The sequence below is a fragment of the Scophthalmus maximus genome, chromosome 7 (genome assembly GCF_022379125.1).
Source record: "Scophthalmus maximus strain ysfricsl-2021 chromosome 7, ASM2237912v1, whole genome shotgun sequence".
NCBI classification, from domain to species: Eukaryota; Metazoa; Chordata; class Actinopteri; order Pleuronectiformes; family Scophthalmidae; genus Scophthalmus; species Scophthalmus maximus.
This window is the reverse complement of record NC_061521.1, coordinates 2,269,219-2,296,033: the sequence shown is the minus strand read 5'-3', so window position 1 is coordinate 2,296,033 and position 26,815 is coordinate 2,269,219. Positions and strand designations below refer to the sequence as shown.

Genomic DNA, 26,815 nt, shown 5'->3' with positions numbered 1-26,815 from the left:
TGAAGTTCACCGAGGAGGCTCAGTGTCGACTTTGCCCTTGACACTCATCACCAGTGTTGTCCTCTCTGTCTCTGTCTCCCTCCTGCAGAATGTAAAGTATGGAGAAACCCTCTGAATTTATTTCGCGGCGCCGAGTATAATCGGTGAGTGACAGCCCTTGGTTCAGCATCTTCCTGTCTCTCTCTCTCATCCGTTCGCCTCCTCTCTTGTTTGTCGTCATGACTCAGCCTCTGTCATGTTCGCCCTCCCGCCCCTCGCTTGTCGTCTTTATCTGTTTGAGTTACTGCTTCTGTTCCTTCTCTCTCTTTTCCCCCGCCCTTCACAATTTGTCGGCTTTTTCTCAGATGCAGTATTTTTCTTTTTCTCTCCCAATGTCCTTGTGCTTCGTTCATTTCCCCCTTATGAGCATCTTGTCATTTCACCTCCTTCCTCCTCCTTTTTTTTTCTTTGTGCCTTCTCTCATCTATTTTTTCCCTCCCAGATTTGTCTCTTTTCTTTTTTCTCCCTCTCGCGTCTCTATTCTCTTGTCATTCCCCTTTTGTACTCTCTTTGATGTCTGCCTCCCGTACCCCCGATTGGGTTTTCCTCCTCACGATGTAATTATCCTGTCCTCCTCTCTCACCTATCAACCCACCGGCTGAGCTCCTTCTCTCCACTTCTTGCCAGTCAGAGTCAAGCACATTTCTGATGAAGTCAGCACAGCTTCTGTTATCTGAACATCTTACATCTGAGCACATTTCCTCTGGTCTTTGACTCCCTTTTTCTCTTTCTCCCTAACCTTATTCGTCCTCCCGCGCCTTTGATCGGGACTCTTTTATTCCTTCCATTGTCATGTACATCGGAGCCGCATTATTACTGATGAGTCCTGTTGTGTCTCTGTGCCCGTGCTCAGATATACGTGGGTAACCGGTCGAGAGCCGCTGACGTACTACGACATGAACCTGTCGGCGCAGGACCACCAGACCTTCTTCACCTGCGACTCGGACCACCTCCGGCCCGCCGACGCCAGTAAGGAAAAACGCATGAGCGTGACTTTCTGCCCCCTCCAGTTTGCACCGCCACACGTCTTGTGTGAATGTGCACGGGTGGTCACTATGTGTTTGTGTTTGTGTGCCGGCAGTAATGCAGAAGGCGTGGAGAGAGAGGAACCCTCAGGCTCGCATCTCTGCTGCACATGAAGCTCTGGAGCTCGAAGAGTGAGTTCAAAACGGTGACAGTGTTAATATGAGGACGATCGAATAATCTGCACTCATAGTGGTGATTCCCTGTAAAACAATCAGACAGTCCATATATATTCCAGAATATGCCATGTTGAATGAGTGAGTCGAAAGAAATTAAAACGGCACTGTTAGTTATTTTTATTCATCCGCAAAAACACCGATTGATTGAGACGCAAGTTTGCATTTGCACGTTCTACAACTTATTTTTCATAAAATTGAAGCAGACATCAACTCAAACGTTGGGTTCATTTCAAAGTGTAAAATAACAATAAAGTGACAGATTGGAAACCGCGGGGTGTCTTGTCTCGTCACACGTCGGCCCTCTGGGCGGGAGGTGGGGGACGCGACAACTTGTTTTTCGCGGCGGCGTAGGTTTATTTTCAGGCGTCTGTGACTACAGATCGCGTCGCATGTCGCGCTCGGCGAGCGTCAGTGCCGTGGCAGCTGGTCGACTCTGAGGAGAACACCTTGTTGATCACTCGGCTCTGTCAGAGGCTGCTCACGAGCACACGAGGCATGAAAGCCGCTTCACAGTGTGGAGATTGTACGTCGCGTAAACAAACAAGATACCCTGTGTACTGTGTCGGTGTAGACACCAATTAAATCACCAGGATGTGAGAATAAATTAACTTTTCATTCCCTGCTTGACTCGAAAGACATGAAAAGAAGCACGTTCAGAGCAAACATGGGAAACTATAAATAACTGTCATTATTTGCTTCCTCTTCTTCCCTATGCTGCCTCCTCCTCTTTTCTCCTATTCTCGCTCCTTTCCTTGTTTTACTCTGCTCCCCTACTGTCTCCTTGGCTCTCCTCTTCCTCCTCCTCCTCTCCTCTCTTCTGGTTTCTTCTTCTCTTACCTCCTTCCATCCCCTTTTCTCTCCTCATCTTCTTCTTTCTCCCCTATTCTCCACCATTTTTTTTCCCTTTCTCCTTTTGTCCTCTCCTGCTTCCTCTTCACCTCTTCTCCTGTTTCCTCACCTCCCTCCTTTCCTTCCTCCTCTTTTCTCTTCTCCTTCCTACTCTACTTCTGTTTTCTCTCCTTTCATCTCCCCTCCTCCCTCATCTACTCCTGTTTCTTCTCCTTCCTCTTTTCCTCCCTCCTCTCCTCCTGTTTCCTCTCGTCTCCATCCTCATCACCTCCTGTTTCCTCTCGTCTCCATCCTCCTCACCTCCTGTTTCCTCTCGTGTCCTTCCTCCTCTCCTTCCTCCTCTCCTCTCTCCTCCTGTTTCCTCTCGTCTCCTTCCTCCTGTTTCCTCTCGTCTCCTTCCTCCTCTCCTCCTGTTTCCTCTCGTCTCCATCCTCCTCACCTCCTGTTTCCTCTCGTGTCCTTCCTCCTCTCCTCTCCTCTCTCCTCCTGTTTCCTCTCGTCTCCTTCCTCCTCTCCTCCTGTTTCCTCTCGTCTCCTTCCTCCTCTCCTCCTGTTTCCTCTCGTCTCCATCCTCCTCACCTCCTGTTTCCTCTTGTGTCCTTCCTCCTCTCCTCTCCTCTCTCCTCCTGTTTCCTCTCGTCTCCTTCCTCCTCTCCTCCTGTTTCCTCTCCTCTTCTTCCTCCTCCTCTACTCGTGTTTCCTCTTGTGTCCTTCCTCCTCTCCTCTCCTCTACTCCTGTTTCCTCTCCTCTACTTCCTCCTTCTCTACTCCTGTTTCCTCTTGTCTCCTTCCTCCTCTCCTCCTGTTTCCTCTCGTCTCCTTCCTCCTCTCCTTCCTCCTCTCCTCTCTTCTCTCCTCCTGTTTCCTCTCATCTCCTCTCCTCTCCCCTCCTGTCCTGTAGTTGTGCGACAGCTTACATCCTCCTGGCAGAGGAGGAGGCCACCACCATAATGGAGGCGGAACGTTTGTTTAAACAGGCACTAAAAGCTGGGGAGGGCTGCTACCGCCGCAGCCAGCAGCTCCAGCATCATGGTACACAGTATGAAGCCCAGCACAGTGAGTACGATCCACTCATTACTTACAGTAATAGACAGAATAGTCCTTTATTTTCTGCTTGGGCCATATAATCATAAGTTGAATGTCAGGCCGCAGCTGGCGATTTCATAATTCTCTGATCTTGTAAATATCTAATCTGCGGTGACGTGGACACATTTAATATCGTTAAGGACATGAAATGATGTCACAAGTGATTATTGAGCGTGTTGAATTAATTGTGTGTGTCCTCACCAGGAAGAGACACCAATGTGTTGGTGTATATAAAGAGAAGACTGGCCATGTGCTCCAGAAAGCTTGGCCGAACAAGAGAAGCAGTTAAAATGATGAGAGATGTAAGTGTACACCCTGCCAGCAGAACACGCACACACAGACACACACACACACACAGACACACACACACACACACACACACACATTTTCTGAACACACGGAACAGTTTGAGTTTGAATTCCAGTGTCATAAAGTCGCACAGAGCCAACATTCACTCATAGACTGAACACTGTAACTGTGCATGTGTCGCCCCCTGTCCGGTATTACATGTAACAACAGTTGTGTGTTTTCCAGTTAATGAAGGAGTTCCCTCTCCTCAGTATGTTCAACATCCACGAGAACCTGCTGGAGTCGCTACTAGAGCTCCAGAACTACGCTGATGTCCAGGCCGTTCTGGCCAAGTATGACGGTGAGGAACACACACGTGCTCATGCATATTTATTTTTTTTAGTAATTGCAGAGACACCGCCGTACCTTGCATGTTATTTCTGAGTGATTTCTCTGCATGATTAAATTATGAGTGCATTCACTTAATCACAATATCAGCTGATCCTGGTCCCTCTGTAGGTCATTACAACAGGAGTTATTCCCTGATTCGACCTGAACCTGTGAGAAGTAGAACTTGAATTTGACAAAATTATGACTAAGTGACTAATCACTAAGTTCTACGGTATATTGATAACCTCACAGGGTCATTAATTATGCTAGAAAGCTTTTCCATTGAATGGTACACTTCTTGACTTTTTTAATTTTTTATTTTGGAATTAATAAAATCATTCCTGTACTTGTTTTGGATTTTTTTGCAATTGGGAGTAAGTTCTATTTCATCAGCGAGATTGAATCACTCTCCAATTGTCAATGTACTTTGTAAAACTGCACAGCTCACGGGGGGCTTAGAGGCTGTCTTTCCAACGGGAGCTGGACTAACTAATTCATTGGCCGAAAATTTATCAGAAACTTTTTTTCAGAATTAAATAAGATTTTCAAGCTGAAAAGGCCAAATGTGTCCTGGTGTTGTTTGCGGGGGTTTGCAGGGTCGTTCGATTTGACCCTTTTTTTTAGGATAATATGGAGAATGACTAATTCAAATATAAGTGTATGATGTAATGCAGACATACGTGTTAGAAAACACCTCATTATGTCTTATCTTCTGTGACATACAGCAGATCACACTTGTTGTTATCTGTTAGATAACTGAAAAATAAGAGTTGACTGATAACAAAACGTCCTCAGAGCTACGTCACCCAAACCCACCCTCGCAGACCCCTCTGGGCGCCCCACCCCCCTCCATCACCTGTAACTCCAAACTCTTGCTTCGCTCCTTAACACCCCTCCTCCCGTCTGCTCTTGTGTCTCCTCCACAGATATTAGCTTACCCAAATCTGCCACAATATGCTACACAGCAGCCCTGCTCAAAGCGAGGGCGGTGTCGGACAAGTGAGTATCGCTTTTCGTCGCCCACAACGCTCACACAGAGAAGTCTAAGACGAAGCTGCCGACGGCCCCCGAGGGCGCCGCCGTGTGTGAAAGAGAGAGCAGGGCTGAGCAGGGAGGGGTTGGCAGTCATTGAGCTCTTCAGAGTAGAGATACCTCGGGGGGGTTGATCAGCGTAATTGTGTGTGTGTGTGTGTGTGTGTGTGTGTGTGTGTGTGTGTGTGTGTGTGTGTGTGTGTGTGTGTGTGTGTGTGTGTGTGTGTGTGTGTGTGTGTGTGTGTGTGTGTGTGTGTGTGTGTGTGTGTGTGTGTGTGTGTTTCTCTGTCAGAACGCTCTGCTCATCCAGGGGTAATAGGGTTATTTCTGACACTACAACATACACTACAGTTTTACTGTACTTGTCTCAGACTGTAAGTATGTTGACACAAGTTTACCAGATTCATGGCAAACCAACACAATCACCAAGGTCACAGACAGCTAGTTAAACCAGCGCACTGGGGTTGTGTGAAAGGCCTCGTCTGGTGACTGAGCACCAAAACACTTGAACGTATCACGTTTCTACACTTGTTGTTGAACTCGTGGTTTGATAAAGTACTTTATTGTCTGTTTACCTGAGTGTCAGCCCCGTTACCGCCTGCTGCTGAGGCCCTGGTTACTGTTTGAGAATGTGCAGTCATTACAGTGGCGACAGGACGGAGGATGGCAGCCAGCTCTTCAGATAAAAAAAAACAATACGCCCCGCCGGGGGCAGTATACAATCAACTTTTGGAGCCAGTCCCAGCTGACTGCGGGCTAGAGGCGGGGTATACCCGGGACACGTTATCAGTCTGTCACTTGGCTGACATGTAGAGACGAACCATTCACATTCAAATGTACACAGACTTTTTAGTGTCATCACTTACATGTGTTGATCCAAGTGTGCTTGTGTACTCTGTGAGCTTCTAATACAGAGTAACTTTTTAGGGAGAAGTGAGGAGTTTGGATTTCACTGTATTAATACAGTGTGTGTGTGTGTGTGTGTGTGTGTGTGTGCAGGTTCTCTCCAGAGGCAGCGTCCCGGCGAGGCCTGAGCACAGCAGAGATGAACGCAGTAGAAGCCATCCACAGAGCGGTGGAGTTCAACCCTCACGTCCCCAAAGTGAGTGTCAGACCTCATTCACACACACACACACACACACACACACTCACCGTGTCACACAACTACCGGACGGTTCACACGAAACGCGGAGAAACTAACGGTGACGCCGTTTCTGAACGACCTCAGACACGTCTGCGCCGACAGCGCCTGTGATCCATCAGCTGGATAATTATAAGTGACATGGAACAAATCGGCCCTGAGTAACACCCGCGCTAAGATTTCAGCTCTTGTTGGGAGAAATGACCTCTTCTCATGTGCATTGTGGTTTTCTTTCGAAAGATTCAGCAGCGATGCACAAACATTTACATGCTCAGTACGAGAGTAGCTACACCGTCAAAGAGGGAAAGAAGAGTAACAGTGAGAGTGTGGCAGAACCACTTGGTTAACATGTTGTTGACAAGCTCACACTTTGTGCCAATGACTGTGGAAGTAAATCGATCTGACGATTTAATGGCGGATGAAAACTACAAATGTCATCGAAGAGAAAAGGAAAAATGAAAGTTTCCAATGTGGAATCGAGATTGTCAGCAGAGTTTTCCCCACATGTCATTGACAGTCGTCTTTCTTCTTTCTCTGTCTGTGCTCCCTCCTCCTCCTCAGTATCTGCTGGAGATGAAGAGTCTGATTCTTCCTCCAGAACACATCCTGAAGCGGGGCGACAGCGAGGCCATCGCCTACGCCTTCTTCCACCTGCAGCACTGGAAAAGGGTGGAGGGCGCGCTCAACCTGCTGCACTGCACCTGGGAGGGCAGTGAGTACACACCAGCACGCACACACACACACACACACACACACACACACCACGCTGTTACACATTCAAAGGAGAGTTCCGGGCCCAGCTGACGTACTGTGAAGTGACTCGTGCTGAGACCCCTTTGCCCTCCGGGTGTGTTCTGTGTCCGCAGCCTTCAGAATGATCCCCTATCCTCTGGAGAAGGGTCACCTGTTCTACCCTTACCCCATCTGCACAGAGACGGCCGACAGAGAGCTGCTACCCAGTAAGAGACGCCCTGACACATGCCTGCATGCTCACAACCTGAACATAGTCCTACAAAGTAAACCCTGTGTGAATGAAACCAAACAGTTATTTTAGTATTACAAAAAGTTGCAGCAGCATTATTGATGCTTGTGAAGTATTTAGTCTGTATGAGCAGCTACTTTTTTGGGGGAAAGTGTAATTCATTGTTTATATGATTGAGGATTGTGATGATTTTGTCTTTTTATTTAGAATAATTAGGCTAATTTCAAAGTCTGGCACTTAATTTGGCATAAATACTCCAGTTGCCCTGAGACAAATTGTGTGTGTGTGTGTGTGTGTGTGTGTGTGTGTGTGTGTGTGTGTGTGTGTGTGTGTGTGTGTGTGTGTGTGTGTGTGTGTGTGTGTGTGTGTGTGTGTGTGTGTGTGTGTGTGTGTGTGTGTGTGTGTGTGTGTGTGTGTGTGTGTGTGTGTGTGTGTGTCGTCCTACTGTCTGCTCAGCAGCTCGTCTGTCCTCACACACACACACACACACACAGACCTTCTCTTGATGAAGTTGGCTTCCAGCCACCGGCAGCGACACTTGCGCTGCAGTCGGTCGTGCGTGCAGCAGAGTGGACGCATGTTCACACTGTGCGATCGGCACCACAAATCCCTGAATTCACACGGAGAAGGGGATTATCTCTACCAGCTCTCTGAAAAGACCAATTTGGTCATTAATTCTAAAACGTGACTGACACATGAAAGACAAACAAACACCTGCAGCAGATTTTTAGGCACCTATCCAAACCACTGTTCCTTTGTATTTGAACCAACTTTATTATTAATTGCAGATACAAACGGTCACAAAGTATGTGCTTCGCCGCAACAAAAGAGTCATAGTATAATATTGAACAGGACTACAATGTTGAAATAATATAACAACATGAAATGAATATACAAGTAGAGCAAGTAGAGCCATGGATTGTGCATTCCACGATCGGGGAATTGAAACGGCATTTATAAATGTATTATCTTATGATGGTCATATTCTGAACAATAAGTTGAACATGACTCCTAAGTGGACAGATGACGAAGATCTATATATTTCTCGTGTCAGGAGAATACATCTGCTGCTCTGTCGTTTCTATAGTGACGTGGTTCTGCTGCGATGACTTGTGGCAAAGCATTTTCTCCTTTCCTTTTCCCTACGCTAAAGGAGAAGAGATAGGAAGCTTTGAACCCCCCTTTTCTCATCAAGGAGAGGATTTGATCAGCTGAATTGACTCCATGGGGTCCGGACTCCTCGTTCGTCTGCTCTCGTCTCCGTTTACGAGTCTGGCTGGATGTCGGGGCTCCTGCTGCAGAACTGTAAACACCTAAAGTGCTGCACACGCTAGTGTACAGTACGTGAGCTTCCTCGGGTGGAGTCTCCACGTCGAGCTGTGTGTTTACAGTAACCTGATCAGACACGTCTGTGTGGCAGTCTGACGTTCACCTATGTCTGCAGCGCCGCCCGTAGGCTCCTCCTCCTCCGCTGCACCACACACGGGGAGAGAGTGGCTGTTTCAACTGGAGATAAATACTTTAGAAAAATTCAACCCTCACAATTCTTTAGACTCTTAGTCTCAACTGACCAGAAGCTCGTGTCTGTATTATGTTTCTTTTTCTTCATAACCAGTTGTTTCTCTTTCTCTGAAAGAAAAAAAAACATCCTGTTCAATATAAAGTTTGTGGTACATGTGATAAGTATTTACAGTAGAGACTCGTGGTAATGAAACTAAGCTTTGACCAGTGAATTACAGTTTTGGTCTTGTGATTAGGCTAACATTGTGTCATGTGTTTTCCTGTGTGTGTGTGTGTGTTTGTGTCCCGCGCGGAAGCAGTGTTTCACGAGGTGTCGGTCTACCCAAAGAAGGAGCTGCCCTTCTTCATCCTCTTCACAGCCGGTCTCTGCTCCTTCACCGCCATGCTGGCTCTGCTCACACACCAGTTCCCCGAGCTCATGGGAGTGTTTGCTAAAGCTGTGAGTACGCACACGCACACATACACACGATCAGAACTCTGGTTTCAGCTGCAGATTATCACAGCTTCTGTCCGGATCGACATGTATGTTGCTGTGGATGTTCCCCAGAGAACCAATCAGAAGCACTTTGGTGACCCCTGACCTCTCAGCTTGTCCCGTCTTTAGGCCACGATGTCTGCTGTGCACACAACAGTGAATGTCTCTAGCTCAGTTCAGATGGTGTGAGCGCGACCTTTCCTTTAGCTCCACTGGAGAAACGTCATGAATACTCCCCAGTTCCTCGGCCGCGTTTGAATTGCGACATTTTGCATATTGAACTTCTGGCTATGTTATATTTGACAGTGTTGAGGTACATTTGTGTGGTTTCCTGTTGCACTGGATCTAGGAGCATCAGCTAAGTTGCCCACCACCAGTCGAAGCTCATATAGTTCAGGGTTGATGAGCCGATCGGCTCCTGCAGCCAGACTGAGTATTGGAAACTCATTAGGGTTTGTCTAATCCGATACAGCTCACGTTAATCACGCTGTGCCGCGGGTTCTAGACAGAACCTGCTGAGGTCACTCGTCGTCAGCCCCCCCTGCCCCTCCCTGCAGTACTGCTCTGCTCCCCTGGAATGTGGGTGAGCTCATTGCTCCCCACTGATGTGACACTATCAGCAGAAATCATCTCCTTACTGAGAGCAACCACATGCATACGCACTGAGGCCTCTTTAAACGTGGACTGCTTTCATACAATAGGTTTGATTGCAGGCATCACCAATCAATGTATCAATCAATAAGTAACTTTATTATCACACTGTCGGATGCAAAGGAACATGGAGCCTGGAGAATGCATCTCTATAATCACTGTCATTTAAACTGGCTCCATGTCACCGAAATTATGACCAAATGTATATTTTAATTTTCAATTTGCGACATGCATGTCAACAAAGTGTAGCAGGGATGAGACACCAGTGCTATCTCTTCACCTCGCTGCATGGGACTACAGTAAACACGAGTCCGAGTTTAGCGTCATTCAAATCATCTTATTCCCATGGAGCTCATTTTAACCTGCTCGCTCCGTCAGCAGGTTTGTTCTGTGTCTTTGTGTGTGGTTCAAAACACATGGAACACACACACAGGCAGAGAAGAGGACGGCACAGACGGACTGGTCAATACATATTTTTATTGACCAAAACTCAAAGATGTCAGCCGGAGCTCTGGACACTTGTTATGGACCTTTTTATCTAAATAGATTAAATAATAACTCCATTGATTTAAAGAAAATGACATTTCAACTTATCTTATTTTCTAAATAAAGATCATTATGAGTTGATCTTCCTGTGTTGTTTTCTTCGCCGCAGTTCCTCAGCACGCTGTTTGCTCCTCTGAACTTCATCATGGAGAAGGTGGAGAGCATCCTGCCGTCGAGCCTCTGGCACCAACTCACCCGCATCTGACCTCGAGCCACCCCACCGGACCGGAACCAGAACCAGGAAGCAGACCTCCGCATTCAGACAGAAACAGCTGAACTGAAAACCCAGAACTCTGCGTCGGACTGGACTGACACGCCTCTGTGCCAAGATCACCGAGTTCAAACCACGCGGCGAACAGACGACGGGAGGAGGCGAGGAAACTCCACAACGGAATCCAGAATTAGGTTTTGACTTTATTTGATATGTTTGCATTTTTTGGGGGGTTTTCAATCATTTACAGCTGTTCTTTTGTTGTACAAAAAGAGGTGATAAATTGCCATCATTAAAAAAGTGAAAAGACAAAAAAATACAATAAAGGACTTTTTGTGTATTGCTGCAAGCCAGCTTCTTCCTGCCGCTTTGATTCACTCCGTGTCTAAACAAACCACCGATCATCAGAAAACAACAAGGTAAGTTTGAGTGTTGGACTGTTGACTGTGGAATCCTTCACTTATCCCTCATACATCTGGATTTATGATTTTTTTATCCACAACCGTACGTCTCTCCGCAGTCAGAAGAAGAGTTGAACCTGCGTCCACTAGCTGCTGTTTGTTTCTAAAGGACCAGAGTGGCTCTTAACCTGTCGTTTACTTCTCAGACTACGTCATTTCAGAAACTTAAACATATTATCTCTGCTATTCCAGGTACAGTAGGTGTGGTAGAAAAAATACAGGTCCTCCAAAAATCCAACAATAGCCTGTATTTAGAACTGACCAGTTCAATTTCTTGATTTGTAGTAAAAGAAAAAAAAAAAAGATTCTACTAAACTTGAATTTCCCATGCTCTTGATATTGATGTGTACGATGATTCTGGACAGATTATTAAAATGTTTTATTCTCTAACGGAGCACATGTAGAAAACAAACGAACAGGTCACCTCTTAGTTGAAGCTGAAGAGTGTGTGACGGCTGTGATTTGCTCGCACGGCAGGAAGTGGTACAACAATTAGGTTTACGGTGTAATATGTGCAATCCTGCTGTCGGTTAATGGCTACATACACTAAAGATCTGATTTCTATTTACACAAAAACAGACACTGTGCTCTCTAAGTTAACTATGAACAAGCTGTGTCTGCGTTTAAAGGAAGATGAACTCGTTTCTGTATCTGGTTGTGCATGTCACACAAGGTTACAGACTCCAATCGAAGTCACCACTTGACATATCGTCCCTCTTCACTTTGTGTGATATAAATCTTAAAGCTTTTTACAGCAGCTGTTCAGACGACAGAGGGATTTAAACCCTGCAGCTCCAGATCGCCCTGGACCGTACTAGCTGTCAATCACACTGTAGCCACACTTCAACGTATACGGTACTTATTAACCAACAAAATACTCCGTTGCTCTGATAACTGGCAAAGAAAAAGATATTTGATTCTTTAGACTGAAGAGTTCAGCCACAGCCACATTTAACGTCTATGAAGACGTTTTTATTTCATACTACGTCCTCATGTATTATCCTGTTGGCTCCCACTTCCTGTTAACAAATATGAAAGCACATACAGTATCTGTTTACCAATTACCAATACATTATAGTGTTTTAACTATCTATTGGTCGCATAACCTTTGTTTGAACAGAGATGTTCTATCGTGGTGCATGTGGACGCCTCACACTCTGGTGTTAGGTGACACGAACAGGCATTTTTCTTTTTGCTCCTCTAATGAGAACAAAAGTCATTCATGTGCATCATAGAGTTCAAAATTAAAAACTGACAACGTACTGAAGGAAAACACTCAGCAGTGACGGCTGCTGATAAAAATGGAAGGTGCCACTAAAAAAAAGAAATGAATTTTAATCCTACCAAGTGAAGCGAGAGAGAATTGATCCTGCGATCATCAGAACAAGCAGACAGTGAAGACACTTGGAGTCTTTGACGTTGGTGACTGGTTTGTTTGCAGAATTTTAGTTCTGCTTTGCATCAAATTGTCAAAAAAGCTTGAAATTCTCAAAGGACGACACAGGAGGGGACGAGGTGCCCTGGCAACAGATTTGACAACACTACAATAGATTACATAACTTAAGATATATTTTCAAGCTATCTTTGGTCAGTCCTCAGGGCTGGATCGCTTTTTTTGAAAGACTAAGAACTTGATCCACCAGATCAAATTCTACACCTGATCATTTCTGCTGTAGGAAATCTCGGTCTGGATGGAACCAGACTGATATTATGTTTTTAGTTAAAAAAATTTAAATACACGCACTGATAACTACTCTGCATTTAACCTACCATCTACCGTCAGTCTGGGAAATTCATCATCAAACCGAAAGATGAGATGTGCTGTTTGGAATAAACTGCTGTGGAGCTGCGTCATCAGCCGTTAAAAGAAAACATCCTACAGAAATCCAAACTACCTACTGTTTGATTGACAGGCGATCAGTGGGTGTTTCCTCCGTCTGTCACCTATGACATGCAAAGCGGCAGCGGCGTGACTCGGCGTGAGCGCTCAGAAGTGTTCGGCGGCGGCGGCGTCAAGGTCACGTCTGGCCTTTGCAGGTGTGCACGTCGACTTGCTGGTGACAGTCGCGGCAGCGCACGGCGCAGCACCAGTGGAACTTGCACTCGCACTTGGTGGTCCGGCTGACCCGCGACGTGTCGTAACCCCGGCCGCAGCACATCACCTCGCAGCTGTCCACCCCTCGGGACGTCCGGTTGCAGATCCGCCCTCCGGTGCCCGTCGACCCTGGGAGGCAGAGAGTTCAGTGAGGTTTACGTTGACATAATATTTCAAAATTCCCTATTTCATATGGATTTGTGTCGTTTACATTTTTTGTTCGCATTTATCATGATTTTTTAAAAAAATGGGGCTTTTGGTTGCATGGGGGGGAGAATGTGTGAAACACTTGGGTCTTTGAACCCTTAATAAACACCTCAGATTCCCTGACAACATTCCCCACCCAAAAGAAGAATATTTTTATTGTTTTCCAATCTGCTGAAGCGCACGAGGTAGAAATTTGTTTAAAACGCTTTGCTCTTTAAAAGATCGTTTCCCCAATAAAAATTAAGACAATGAGGCACAGACAGGTAGGGTTGAACTTTTCCACCGCTCCTCTTCACTGATCCAATTTTAGTTTTATTCAATTAAATGCAAGAGCACCTTATTTGGGCTTCCTAACAAAATTAAACCGTGTGGAGTCAGTTTGACACCTTCACTGAAACAAACAATCAGAAAAAGGTGAGAACAATCCTGAAAACTGACTCAGGATTTAAGACGTCCTGAAGAGACATCTCACCGAAAAGTGACCCTTTCACACGGTTCTTCCAAAGAGGATTCAGGAATGTGACTTGGCAGAAAATGAGCCCCAATTTGTCCAATCAGAGCAGTTTTATTGGTTGTCGGGAGCCAATGGGAGCGCGGCAGGCGTACTGGCAGCGCGCTGAGGATGAGACGGGACGAGGCTGGGTAAGATGATGAACGTTAAGACGGTGCAGAGATGAGAGATTGATGATAGGAGCCGTCAGCCTGGGCTCCCACTCTTCGTCAGCTGTTCATTTTGTAGGAGACAACCGTCGCACGCACGCACGCACGCACGCACGCACGCACGCACGCACGCACGCACGCACGCACACACACACACACACACACTCTTCTATCTCCTCATACGCGATCGACTGTCCTCCCTGATTCTGTACAAGCTCACTATCTCGTGTCTTCAGTCAGAGGTCACGGTTGTAGTTATTTTAAAATTTTCTAGTATGGGGGTCGACTTATTATCAGCGCCGATATTCACCATTTTTATGATAATCTGTATTGGCCTTCTTTAAGCCGATAAGATAATTTCATTATAAAACGCGCTACTTTGGCTCTGATGCAGCCGCAGTCACAAGTCTCTGGACTTTAGAAGTTTGTAAACTTACTTATAAACTTACTAATCACTCATTGACACCTTAAGAGACGTGTTAGCGGGTGGCGCTGTATTTGGCCTAGTGGTTAGTGCTTCAGACTCCCACACCGGGAGCCAGAGCAGTGAAATCGCGACAATAACAGAGAGAGAGACAAGCTTTCTGCAGAATCGCTTACTGCCCCTTTAAGGCATTTCAACAATAACAAATATCAGTTTCAAATATCGGTTACCGTTCTCTTGGATCAGTAATCATCGGTATCGGCCCGGAAAAAGGCATATCGATCGACCCCTATTGTCTAGTGGTCACATCAGAGTTCTCAACATAGGCGTTTGTGTCGAGCTCATCAAACATAACAGCTAACATACTCAGTACAGCACTCGACCGAACATTGATCCAATTATCTCATTTCTTTCCATTCATGCTGAATTGTAGACACGTTTCACAATTCGTATGTCTCTACTGACTGAATGTGTCAAACAATCAATCCAACGCACTGTGTCAGCGGAGCTGCTACAAACACGATAGCGCTCACTGCAAAACACTGACCACGCCTACTTCAACTCAGCACCGCCTGAACCAACAGAGGCGGCACCAGTTTGTACAGGAGCAGAGTAACAACTGACTCTACAGCTGGAGGGGTTAGAGCAAAGAACAATCCTTCACTTCAGTGCAAAACTTAAAGCCACAGTGTGGAATATTTAGAAGAACTTATTCACAGAAATTGAATATATTGTCCATGTCGTGGAATTTTGTCTACCCTCCCTGAGAAACTCTGAAGATGAGTCTTCTCAGGCACCAAGCAAGGCCATCTTATCTATATCAAGCCGAAACAATCAGAGAGCAGCTGAAGTCTCTCTCCAGGTGTCACAGTCGCGGGGAGATGACGACATTACTCAAAGCTAAATACAACTACAGAGACCGGGGATGGGGAGATTATCTTGGGACGGATACACTGTGAACCTGTTGATCTGTGTAGCGAACCGGAAGTCTCCTCAATATTGAGCTCTTATAATAAATACTTCAGCTTAAGACTTCCACGGTTTCCATCTTCCTGAATCAGCACCCACTCCATCAATTATTCCATTTCAGTCCATAACTGTGTCCATACATGTATGATCGCCTGCGACAAGAAGCAATGTTTTATCGTCAACTGTGAATGAGTTAAATATAGTTCCGTGAGGTGGAAATGGATTCAGCAGTGCGCCACCATAAAGTGTACCCTGTCGGTCGCTCAGTTGGTTAGGGTTTGCAACTTTACCACCAGATGCTGCCAGAAAATTACACACTAGGGCTTTAAATGTATCGATCAAGAGAATTTGGAAAAATATTTGACGGTCTCAGCTTCTGATTTGAGGCCGTTTTCTCTGTTTTATCATCTATCCTACGTTTGGGTTCTGGACAAAATGAACAAGCTGATGATGTCACCTCGGACACAGGGATATCGTGACTGATTGCAGACTCTCTTTATGTAATCCTCAAGATTGTTTGAAATATGAATGTGATTGAAGGTTTAGCCCTCTGAGCTGCTGTGGTGCAGACTGTTCGTCCAGCAGAGGACTGAACATGTGACTGTCTGACTGCGTTAAGTGTTACTGAGGAAGAACATGCGTGTGTCTGTGTGTGTGTGTGTTCAGCTGACTTCTCCTGTATAAATAAAGGTTTAGAAAAAATGATGCACCGACTTCAAGTACCATCTCGAACATTGTCCTGGAATTTGCTCGTGTTTACATTCTGCTTCGCTCTGTGTGTTCACAGTTCCCCCGCCAGGTAATATGTCTGGGCATGACCTGAAGCCCCGCCCCTCTCTGGCAGCGCGCCCGCCCGTCATCCGCGGTATGCTGCGCCGCCAGGGGTGACATCACGGCCAGAGTCTTCCTCGCAGACCTCGCTCCGCGCGTCTGCTTATTGAATTAAGATGAGGGGGCGCCGAGAGATGAGTTTAGCACCTGAGCCTCACCGGGGCCGAGGGAAATTGATTTCACACTTTAAAGAGGCGCAGAGGGGCCGTCTCACATCTCTGTGGGCTCTGAGGGTGTGTGTGTGTGAGAGAGAATGGTTTCAAGAGTGATTGACGGTAAGTTTGCATGTCTTTGAGAGGGGTTTTTCAGCGTGTGTGTGATGAGATGAAGAACAAGTGAATAACTCAAAGTGTGTGTTTCAAGAACTGCCGCGCTCTATGTTTCTGTGTGTGTGTGTGTGTGTGTCTAAAAGAGAGAGGGCGATTCAATGTACAGTATGCGTCATGACTGAGAGCGAGTTTACATGCCTGTCTCTGTGTGTGTCCCAGGGGAGCTGCTCTTTAGAGAGGGAGCGAGGTAGGTTCTCATGAGAGGCCCATGGCGATCACTGTGTGTGTGTGTTTTTATGTATGTATGTGTGTTACCTCACCCTGCTTACATGTACACATCCCATAAAGCCGTGGTGTCTGCTGTGAAGCCTCTACTTGTTCCCTGACGGGGGCCCTGAGACCTGCAGAGGTCCATCAGGGGGTTAGAGGGAAGATGTTCAGACTGTCCTCATGGACTGTTTCTACAAATTAACCATTCATTGTTTGGTCTATTAAATGTCAGAAAATAGAGACAAATGTCCGTCACAATTCCACACAACCAAACCTCCAGCGACCAAACATAAAAATCTAGTTCACGACCATGTGCAACAAAAGAAAACTAGGGGAAGGTTTGGCACTTTGTGCTTAGAAGGAAACAACAACAAAAAAAGCTTGACGGTCAAGATGTGTTCAACGTAACATTAACCCCTCTAAATATGTTGTTACAGTTCCCAGAGAAGAATCAATAGGAACACTGGAACCCACTCCTTTAAATCTCCAAACACGAGACGGTGTTGGCCACTAAATTAAAACCCCTCATCTCTGAAGATGTCTGCGGTTTAACAGACTCTCTCAGCTCCCTAAACGGCCATGACGGTGCCCGATGACCAGACGACATGACGGACGCTTCCCAGAGTCGATTCGCTGCATTAGTGTCATTAAGACAGACATTTAACCTGCGCGACACAACGTCCTGTAAGTGGAGGCCGCTGTGTGGAGAGATCATTTAGTAAAGCAAGGGTGTAAGAGAATAAAACATGTCATCAAAGGATGAGGAGACAGATACTGTATTATTATCAACACTTGAACAATGTCTCACAGTATAGTGTGTTATATGCCATTTATTAATACTTATATATAGTGCTCACATTATCATGATGAATGGAAGTTTACACCTGCAGGTCCAGGCTGTCTACATGAGGCTCGTCTGAGTTCACATTTTCCAATCGAGAGGGACAACTCTGGAGAAGCTTTGGCTGTGTGTGTGTTGTGTGATCCCACCTGCACCCGGAGTATGCCTGCTTCTGCTAGACAATCGTCCCCTCAGGCGTGTGTGTGTGTGTTTCCAATGGTGGTGATTTATAGTGATGTGTGGTGCTCTAAGGTTTCAGCCTACAGAAGTGTGTAATGGCTCTTAAACTGGCCGACACCCGATCGCCACGGATCATCTGCTGCCTGGCAGGCATCCTCCTCACACACACACACACACACACACACACACACACACACACACTCACACCCTTACACACCCCCACACACACACACCCTTCTTCATCTTTTCTTTCTCTCTCTCACAGTTTTCATACAAACATTTTCCTTCTCACACTCACTGTCCTGCTCCAACATTCACACACATAAACAGATTTCACACACTCACACGCACATTTCTGTAAGTGCCCGTCTGTCTGGAGGTACAGTAACACCAGGTTCCCACTGCCCACTCAGTAATGCAGTTTAGTCATTCTGCCAGCCTGATGAGAACTGTCGCACAAATGAAATCTCAACGGTCCAAACGTCTGCATGTGTATTTCATTCGGCCGGTGAAAGAGGAAAAACCCCGGCAGAGTTATTTACCATCAGAAATCACAGTCTGATGCGTTTTTAATTCTCTTTTTTTCCCCACAACAAAATAAAATGCAGCTCTGAAGCTCTAATGCTCCTGTTACTTCTGATGAGGAAGAAATCATTTGAGCTGATACTGGAGCAGCAGAATCACTTTCAGAGCAGTAAAATCACAAAGATACAACAAAGATAGAAACACGCTCTCTCTAAAATCGCTTACTGCCCCTAAAAAAAACCAACAGCTAAAAATCTAGCAACTGAAATTACGATTGGCACAAACACAACTACACTACAAAAGTTAAAGATCTTTTTTTTCCAAAGTAGCTTCCACAACCGTGCATGAAACAGAAAGTCCAGACTGTTTGAAGGACACAAGTCAAACCCGCTGTCTCTATAATTACACAGAAAGAGTACTTATCTGAGTATTTTTTGATTGGTTAACTGAACCTAAGCTCAAACATAACTGCTTAAAAGCCTTGAAAAGTCACCACCGACCTGACAGTGGGAAGCTGAGAACAACCAATCTCACACATTTTGTTTCCCTCCTAATAACAGATTCAAAAGATTTGAGTATCTGTCATTCAACTGACTTCACTTGTAGTTGGCAGCTAAATTAATTACCACTGCCTCCGTTTGAACCTATACGGCCCAAGAAAAACACTGGAGGATGATAAAACCTATTGGAACCACTTCTGTCGAGATCAGACGCTGGATCGGTTTGTCATTGCCAAGAACATTTAACCTGCTGAAGGATTTGTTGGTGGCATTGAACCAGATATCTTCGATCCAGCATTTGAAAAAGCTCATGATAAATTGGGTCACACTCCTCCTCTCATGTTGAGGAGGATCAGTTGAACTCTCAAGTGTTTGCCTCTCTGGTTTGGATCATCGGGCCAGGTGAGAAATAGTGTCTTTTGAAATCAGGTGGAACCAAATAACCAATGCAAGATGTCTGATGTTCTAGGCCTCAGGCTTTTATATTAACACGATGCAGATGTGTCGGTAAATGCTGGGTTGAAAATATTTTTCCGTTTTTTGCGAGTGTTGCCTGGTTTTTAATCTGATCCGTCTCGCTCAGGTCCTGCGGTACAGTGAGGACAGGCTCTTTACCTGACTCGTGGTCCCGGATGCAGTAGTCCGGTGAGTCCTCGAAGTACACCAGGTCATTCTTGCTGGGCCGCTTGAAGTGTGCGTGCGCTGCGGTGAATCCGGTGCCGTACTGGTTAACGGCGACCTGCACCGCGCCGTTGTACCGCTTCCGTAGGTGGTCGCCGGTGCGTCGGAAGTCAGCCATGGCAAGCCAGCAGGTTCGAACGCTGCACGAGCCGCTGACGCCGTGACACTTGCACTCCAGAGTCATGAAGCGCCTCACCGCCTGCAGAGGACAACAGGAAATCATTTTAGAAGAAAGAACATCTCCAAATCATTTCTTTTCATCAGTCGATTCCCTAAAAAGGGTCAGCGTCCTCACCTTCCTGCCGGCCCGATTGTTGTGCAGGTTCATGAGTGCCCGGGCGTCCCTCTCCTTCTTCTCCTTGGCGTCCACGAAGCCCTGGCTGAAGTGCATGGCGTGCTCCACGTGGTCACTGCAGCCGCCCCAGTCGAAGGAGCCCTTGGCATCCCGCGATGAGCCCTTCTTCGTGGGATCGCAGGAGCAGGAGTCCAGCTCGCCTTGGCTGCAGGCTCGCGCCAACGTGTAGACCACGCCGGCCGAGGAGATGGCGTACACAAAGGCTACCTCGCGGCTGCCTGTGGGGAGAGGACGAAATGTTGTCAGACCAGGGTATATCTACCTTAGCTAAATCTTATCTTAGTATGTTAGTATGATAATTAGAACTAATGTACAACTGAGGCTGTTGGTAAGGTCATTAGTTTTGCAGGTATTCATGTCATGGATAAATATTTGTACAGTGCCTTTCTAGTCTTATCGACCAATCAAAGCGATTTCGTGTTTCAGTCGCATTCGCTCATTCATACAATTTATGGTGACGTGTCTTGCCCAGGGACAATGCGGTTTGCGGACTGGACAAAATAGAAAATCTGACCTGATGTTGGCGCGAGATGAAAAAGTTACAGAATCCCCCATTTTTGTGATTTTAACCTGAAGGGTTTATGGATTTGTGTACCACATTTTTGGTAAATTCCTCCATTAGCCGTTTTGCTGCTGCAGCAATGCTGCTATTGTAGCTAAATAACAAGACAGCTTCACACTGAGGCCAGAGGCTAACAACTTATTTTTATCCAAATACTGAAAACCACAAGATTAGGAAAAAAAATGTTACTCCTCTACATCGATAAACTCTATTGACCTGAAATGGAGACCGAGCATAAAACTTTTATCATACTTTATTGATCTGATTGCAGAATCAAACCATGACAAACAGAACGGTTGTTCTGATGTTTGGCCACTGCTGCTACCTGTATGAGCCGTGTTTGTTGTTGTCTGCTAAAAGGCTTTTATTTCACGCAAGACCTGAAATTAAAAACGCTTCATCTAACTCCAGGATGGATAAACATCAAACGTTTACCAGCAATGCCCTGATATCTGCCCGTATCTCCCTCTCTGTGTAACTGATGAGAGATCTGAGAGGGATCAAAGGCCGAGGCAGCGAGTGTGTGTGTGTGTGTGTGTGTGTGTAACCTTTACTACAAAACTATGACGTGAAGGTGCACACACAGTGACAGCTATGAAAGAGGCAGATTCTTGGTATGTGTAGAGGTGAATTTTTAACTTTACATTGTTTAATTCACAAAATATCAAAGAAAAAAATGCCAAAGGTGTTCTCTAAATCAAAACCATCAAGTCTCTGTAAACGACTTTCTTTTATTTATTTATTTCATTGATCTTTCTCTTAGCTTTGTGTCAGACTACATACTGTACTGGCTCAATATCCAGCCTGCACGGCAACCAGAGACGAAAACCTGCAGACACTATCCAGGAGCAGAAAAGCAAGAAGGTTGATTAAAATGACTTAATTTGTGTTTTATTTACATTTGATAATGTGGCTTTAAAATATTTTCTATAAAGACACTAGAATTAAACCTCAGCTCAAGACAAGGTGAAGGAGAGTACAGTTTTAGGTAAAGATCCAAAAACAATATTATTTTTTGTTTACGTTTTGGGTTTATCATTTACAAAATAAAATATTTTGACTACTAGTTTTATGGCAAGCACCATAATTTCACATTCAGTTTTTAGTCCATTTTTATTTTAGGAGCCATGACTTCACTAACCATATCATCAATATCTTTATTTGATAAGTTACTCTTAAAGATTGACATTCCTTCAATTGTTGCTACAAATTTAGTTACCATGTTCGTGGAAGACATTAATACAAGCACAAAGCCTGGGTATCGCATTTTGGAAACTTCTTTTTGGTTACTACCAAAATGTGTCCAAAAATCTTTTCTCCTGTCCAATTAAGTTTTGGTTCTTATACAACTGCACGTTCTTTGACGAAATTTTTAACATTTCAAAAAAATTGTTTTTGTTATTTGTCTGCTTTTGATGAAAGAAAAAAAAGGGTTTGTTGAAAAAAGTTTTCTCAAATTAAGGAATCAAGTGTGCGTGTGTGTGCGTGTGTGCGTGTGCGCGCGCGTCAATCCAGCAGGTAAGTTGAGCGTGCCTAACGAGGTTAATGAGGAGAACGCTAAGAGGAAAAACTCCTGTGTAATTGTTTGAAATTAGCCTCCTGACATTGACAATAAGGAGCTTCTGACGGTGCCTCGGTGTGCCGTGATAATGTTGTGTGACACGGCCGGGTCCCGGCTGGGAGGTCCGAATACCACACGGCTGATTAGAGGCCCCAACATGAAACAGACCAAGTCAAAGGATCCGCCTCGCAGGTTAAATCTCAGGGCATGGGAGAGGAACATCAGGCCGCCAGGTCCAATATAAAAAGATTATGACTTGTTATAACAAGTCCGCTCAGGGGATGCAGACCGATTTCAGCTCCTGAGACGCATCTAGTTTGACAGAACGCTTCTGTCCAGACTTCACGTGTGTCACAGGCAGTGACAGGCTGCTTATTACAACTCATTCCTTCTTAATCATTTCAATCCCCGATGCTGCTAATCGGCACTTCACTTCACTGGGAAGAGTCATTTGTCACACTCTATATAACATTTATTTTCAACTGTGCCGCAGAGAATCCGAGACTGTGTCTTCTCTACTCTTCTAAAATGGTCAATAAATCACCAGAGAGCATAAACAGTGTGAACAAGCCAACGGGGATCTTCAAAGTGGAGGGATTACCGTCATTTGGGGGAAGTCAACATTTCTGCCATTTCTCATTTGAATGAGCTGAGTGGAGAGTAATGAGTTAACTGAGGCAGTAGCTGAAGCATAAAAATCACTGCGATAAAACTGAACCCAACTGATGAAAAGCAAATTGTTGATGCGGAAATAATAACTTGCAAAAACTTGGAACTGATTGTTTCAATTAGTGAATAATCTATGGATTACTTTTTTCAACAACAAACGAATCACCCATCTTTGATATCACAGCACATAGTGAAAATGTCCATCTCATTTCCATTGTGATGTGTTTACATTGCTTGTTTTGTCAAAAGCCACAGAAACTCAGTAAAAATAGAGAGAAAATAATCTGAACTGCCAAACATTATTATGGTATTTATATGATAATTTTTACCTGATAAATGACTAATGACTACTGTAAACATTTCTTATAATTGTTTAGAGTTTTCCTCCATTGGCACTAAATCTGTACACTGTACTAGAAATAAACGCAGAGTGACATGTCAGCCCCTCGACTGCACCGACTTGATAAATGTACAATTGTAAAGTGAGACAAGGTGAGGAATGTGATCCAACCTGAGCGAGGGAGAAAAACATATAGTCTCCGAGAGGGAACCATTTGTTTCCCAGAAAGCCTCTGTGTCGCTGTAGATATATTGGAAAAACCGACCAATTGTTTGGATATGTCAGCTTTAACTTCAGGCATGTGGTCAAACATGTTTGTCAGTGCCAACAGATTGGTGCGAGCATAATAATGGAAGCCACTCATTTCGCAAAAGGTGCCAGCAGCACACAATGACCTGGAAACACGAGCTGGCAGATACAGTAGCGGGCAATCGACTCCGCAACTTTCTACCGTCAGCCGTGCTGTGTTTAATGCACCTGACGGCCCCCGGAGCCACTGTATCGTGAACAAGATGCTTTGTACACACACTTTTTGAACCTCGTCCCTGCATCTGATATCACTTACAGCACTGCAGGGGTGAATGTAGCTATAATTATTGCTGTATTACCTATGCACTGACATCCCGATGACGTCAAAATCACATGTTAATCAGTTATGCTCAGGACACAGTCAAATATTTTTAAGTGTTTTCCTACGACAAAAACGTTTAATTTTCACAAAGATTCAGGTTTGATCAGCTTATCATTAATTTAAAGAAGACAACTCTGTACCATGAGAGCTCAATATGAGGATTTGGTTTTTTTAAAACTAAGACGAAGACAATGTGACAATTTTAACATCTGTGATTTATGCAACATTTGTCTGATGTCTACAGACAAGATGGGAACAGGGATTTAAAATGGACATGATGCCTTTTGTGCCAAGTAACTTTTTGAATGAGAAGAGCTTACAAGTCAAAAACTTCCAACCCTCATAATCTAAAAAATCTCCATTAGTTTCTAATTTGACCCTGTCAGGCTCAAACAACACGAGTGTCCCCTCACGATCCTCACATCCCCTCCACTCACTGCGCAGCAGCAGGCGTCCGAACAGGTTGTGGTCCCTCGCCGTGGTGTTGCAGTTCCAGCGGTGGCTGCGGAACTGATGCTGGCACTCGGATATCCAGTCCTTCATCCCAGCACCGATGGCCTGCATCACTCGGGGGTGCTGGCGGCACAGCTGGCGCTGCTTGTTCACGAGACCCGGGATGTTGTCGCACATCACCTGGGAGCCCAGGCTGCCCATGTACCTGCAGAGCAGCAGAGCAGGTGGAGAGGAAGATGAGCACTTGGGGGGGATTTGAGGGACTAGTGGGAAATGTGAAACAATGTGTGCAAAAATGTCTAAGTGCATGTTCCGGGATGAAGGCAGAGGGATGAACGACTGGCTCAAGATTTGATCACCGAGCTGTCTAAGGAATCTATTCTGTCAAACAAAGTGCAAATAACCAAATATGTACCTGCGCTTAAAGGTAGCTGCAGTGTAAAAATTAACAGGACGCTTAGATTCTACAACCACAGAACATGGGGGGTAATGAAGTGTAAGTAACAAGGTGAAGAAAAAAAAAGAAAAAAGAATCACGTTGGGAAATGTGTTGAAATCACCAACAAGTCCACACTCTCATGTACCTGCAGAGCAACATGATGAAAGACTGGGTGGGAGACTGAAAGCCTGCAAGCTGCAGGGGTTTTCTTAAACGATTAGAATCCAGAGGGAGAAAAAATAATCTGTTTTATCAATCAGCATGTCAGTATCACAGCCAGTTTGGGTTTTATAAACAGCACCTCTGCAAATATTTAATATTCAAGGTTAATGTAGCAAATATAGAGAAATTAAACTTAATTCAATGACAATCCTGGAATCGTTTCTTTCCAAATGCTGAAAGCTGTGGAGGGTATTTAGTCACTACTTTCTCACTGACTAAAGGAAATGAGTCTTTATTAAACGGTGATTAGACATTTTAAACAATATTCATAGGAGAAACAATTACTCAAATTTTGCTGCACAGATTAATTAAGCGCATTTTATGCATCGCGTTAAATTTGCCAGTGATATGACAGTAGACTGTTGCAATTAAAAATAAATAAATAAATAACTTACCACCAGGAAGCATCGATCTCGGCCGTCAGCCAGCAGATTGCTACGGATAGATAAAAACATATTCCACTTGGCAATAAGTTCATATTAACCATTGGTTGGTCCTTTATGGATCTGGACGGAGCATTTCCACCTTTGAAATAAAACTATGAAACATTAGAGAAATCACAAACGTGCTCAATAAAGGGGGGGAGAAAAAAAAAGACAAGCTTGGGTTAAAAATGCACCACGGGACAAGTGGTGGACGGAGGTCTGCGGGACGGAGCCATGCGCAGGCGGCTCGGGGCGCGCGGCGGATGAGTGCCTGCGAGGGGGAGAGTCCGGCGGAGACTCTTAGTGGAGACACGCAGATGATGTCCTATCAGGTTTAAATTGCTTTACACGAGGGGGGGTGGGCAGAGTCCCGGCTCAGGAATGAGATGTCTGCGAGTATCTGTTCAGGCTGGTTTGACACCAGACAGGCTCTGGCCCGCGTCCAGACCGGAGCTCCGCGGCTCGGACTCGCGCAGCGCCGACGCGTTCAGGGACGGAGCCGGTCATGGGAGGATTCCGTGCCGCGGCATCAGCCAATGACGGCCGGTCACCGGAGGGGGTCGCGGTGGGGGTGGGGGGTAGCTACAAGGCCGCTAACATTCAAATTCAGGGGACACAAACTTGGCAGAAGAGTTACTTTTCATCCCCGAAGTTACGAAGTTTTTTTTTTTTTTTTAACTTGTCAAATATTTCGGGATTTCGGACACAGATTTGATTAAATGACATGATGGTTTCCATTGTCCACCCACACAGGACAGTTTCCCCTGTCACCCCAGATAGTGTCTGTGGGTAAACTTCTCTGTTTCTGTGTGTTCAAACTTCTGTGTCGATTAAGGCCTTTAAAAAAACTTTGGATTATAGGCTGGGCTACTTCAGAGGTGAGCGCCCATTGCCATTCCCATCTGACGCACAGGTGCCAAATATTTCTGATTCTCAAAGGGTGACGCATTGTTATTTTACAGTCTTATTCAAACCATCACTCAGTCTAACTAATAACTCAGGAATGATGGACAAAGGAAAAAAAAAAATGAGGAAGAGGAAAAAATTGGGCCCAGATTCTCCCAAAGCGGCACCTTAAGGTGATGTGTCCATTTCAATTGGATTATCTATCGCAGTCTTTTTGAAGTCTCCCGGGGAAATCTGTACCACTGTCACACAGGGTTTCCTCCATCTTTGATCTGGCCCGGGTGGATCTGGAGGTCCGGAGACCCTGACCAGATGAGATTAATGGGCAAATTGGATTTTTTCCCTCCCCATGATCCCCGTGGAAGAAAAGCATAAAACAACAAGGAGATTTGGAGGAGCCCTCGCAGCCCCTCTCAGCCCATTGAACACGACTGTGTTTTCACTGCGGCGGTGGTTGTGATAAGTCTGTGATATGAATCCAGTTTAATTGGAGTAATTTGTTCACTGCCTTACCCCCAATGACATCAGGATTGCTCACTGTACTTCAGTGCATGTTTTATGAAGAGAAAGTAAGCCTTCCTTACATCACTAAAGGTCGTGACCTTAAGACAGAGACTTTCCTTTAGCTGGAATTCACTTTGAGAAACATGCAAAGTTTGAAGTACAGTAAGTCATCTGAGCTAAATGCACTTATCGTTCACAAATAATCTAAGCGTTTGGTTATAATGGTCAACTTTGGCAATATGATCTTTAACAAAGTCATTTTTTTCTGTTTCTAAGTGATCAGGCGGATTTTGGGTACTGTTAATGTACAAATTAAACAATGGGATATGTGGGAGTCGATGGTTGTGTTTTCTTATTATCTTTGGCGAGAGCCAGGATGGTTGTTTTAACCTGGTGCAGTCTTTATGTTCAACTTTCCCCCC

The 26,815-nt window shown here is 45.2% G+C and overlaps 2 protein-coding genes across 12 annotated transcripts in view; one reads left to right on the top strand and one right to left on the bottom strand.

Moving 5' to 3' along the window:
- The window catches only part of LOC118314812 (suppressor of tumorigenicity 7 protein homolog), a 49,720-nt gene extending 38,958 nt beyond the window's left edge, over positions 1 to 10,762 (top strand). For 4 of the 9 annotated variants that reach the window (XM_035641499.2, XM_035641494.2, XM_035641500.2 and 1 more), the window contains 12 exons: positions 89 to 143; positions 893 to 1,008; positions 1,121 to 1,196; positions 2,992 to 3,146; positions 3,381 to 3,478; positions 3,696 to 3,825; positions 4,781 to 4,853; positions 5,886 to 5,988; positions 6,589 to 6,739; positions 6,894 to 6,986; positions 8,827 to 8,969; positions 10,312 to 10,762. In XM_035641499.2, coding sequence (XP_035497392.1) covers positions 89 to 143; positions 893 to 1,008; positions 1,121 to 1,196; positions 2,992 to 3,146; positions 3,381 to 3,478; positions 3,696 to 3,825; positions 4,781 to 4,853; positions 5,886 to 5,988; positions 6,589 to 6,739; positions 6,894 to 6,986; positions 8,827 to 8,969; positions 10,312 to 10,407 — 1,289 coding nt within the window. In that variant the 3' untranslated portion in view covers positions 10,408 to 10,762. The remainder of the gene's footprint in view (positions 1 to 88; positions 144 to 892; positions 1,009 to 1,120; positions 1,197 to 2,991; positions 3,147 to 3,380; positions 3,479 to 3,695; positions 3,826 to 4,780; positions 4,854 to 5,885; positions 5,989 to 6,588; positions 6,740 to 6,893; positions 6,987 to 8,826; positions 8,970 to 10,311) is intronic. The other 5 variants (XM_035641498.2, XM_035641496.2, XM_035641497.2 and 2 more) reach the window with 3 other exon arrangements.
- Positions 10,597 to 26,813, bottom strand: wnt2 (wingless-type MMTV integration site family member 2). Of its 3 annotated transcripts, none has more exons than XM_035641502.2 (6): positions 24,954 to 26,813; positions 24,482 to 24,531; positions 23,882 to 24,102; positions 19,622 to 19,899; positions 19,261 to 19,525; positions 10,597 to 13,098 (listed from the first exon to the last, which is right to left on the bottom strand). In XM_035641502.2, exons 1-6 carry the CDS (start codon positions 25,011 to 25,013, stop codon positions 12,893 to 12,895), a joined length of 1,080 nt encoding a protein of 359 aa, XP_035497395.2. In that variant the 5' UTR covers positions 25,014 to 26,813; the 3' UTR covers positions 10,597 to 12,892. The 3 variants fall into 3 exon arrangements, with proteins under 3 accessions (XP_035497395.2, XP_035497397.2, XP_035497396.2); XM_035641504.2 differs by having other exon boundaries at positions 24,482 to 24,544; positions 24,954 to 25,096; XM_035641503.2 differs by lacking the exon at positions 24,482 to 24,531 and having other exon boundaries at positions 24,954 to 25,105.
- Between the last annotated feature and the right edge of the window lie 2 nt (positions 26,814 to 26,815).

Coding starts and splice junctions, on each gene's coding strand:
- wnt2 (XM_035641502.2), bottom strand. CDS start 25,013: ATGTTTTTATCTATCCGTAGCAATCTGCTGGCTGACGGCCGAGATCGA. Junction 24,103..24,481: donor TTCATCATGTTGCTCTGCAG/GTACATGAGAGT, acceptor GCTGCTCTGCAG/GTACATGGGCAGCCTGGGCT. Junction 19,900..23,881: donor CGGACGCCTGCTGCTGCGCA/GTGAGTGGAGGG, acceptor CTCTCCCCACAG/GCAGCCGCGAGGTAGCCTTT.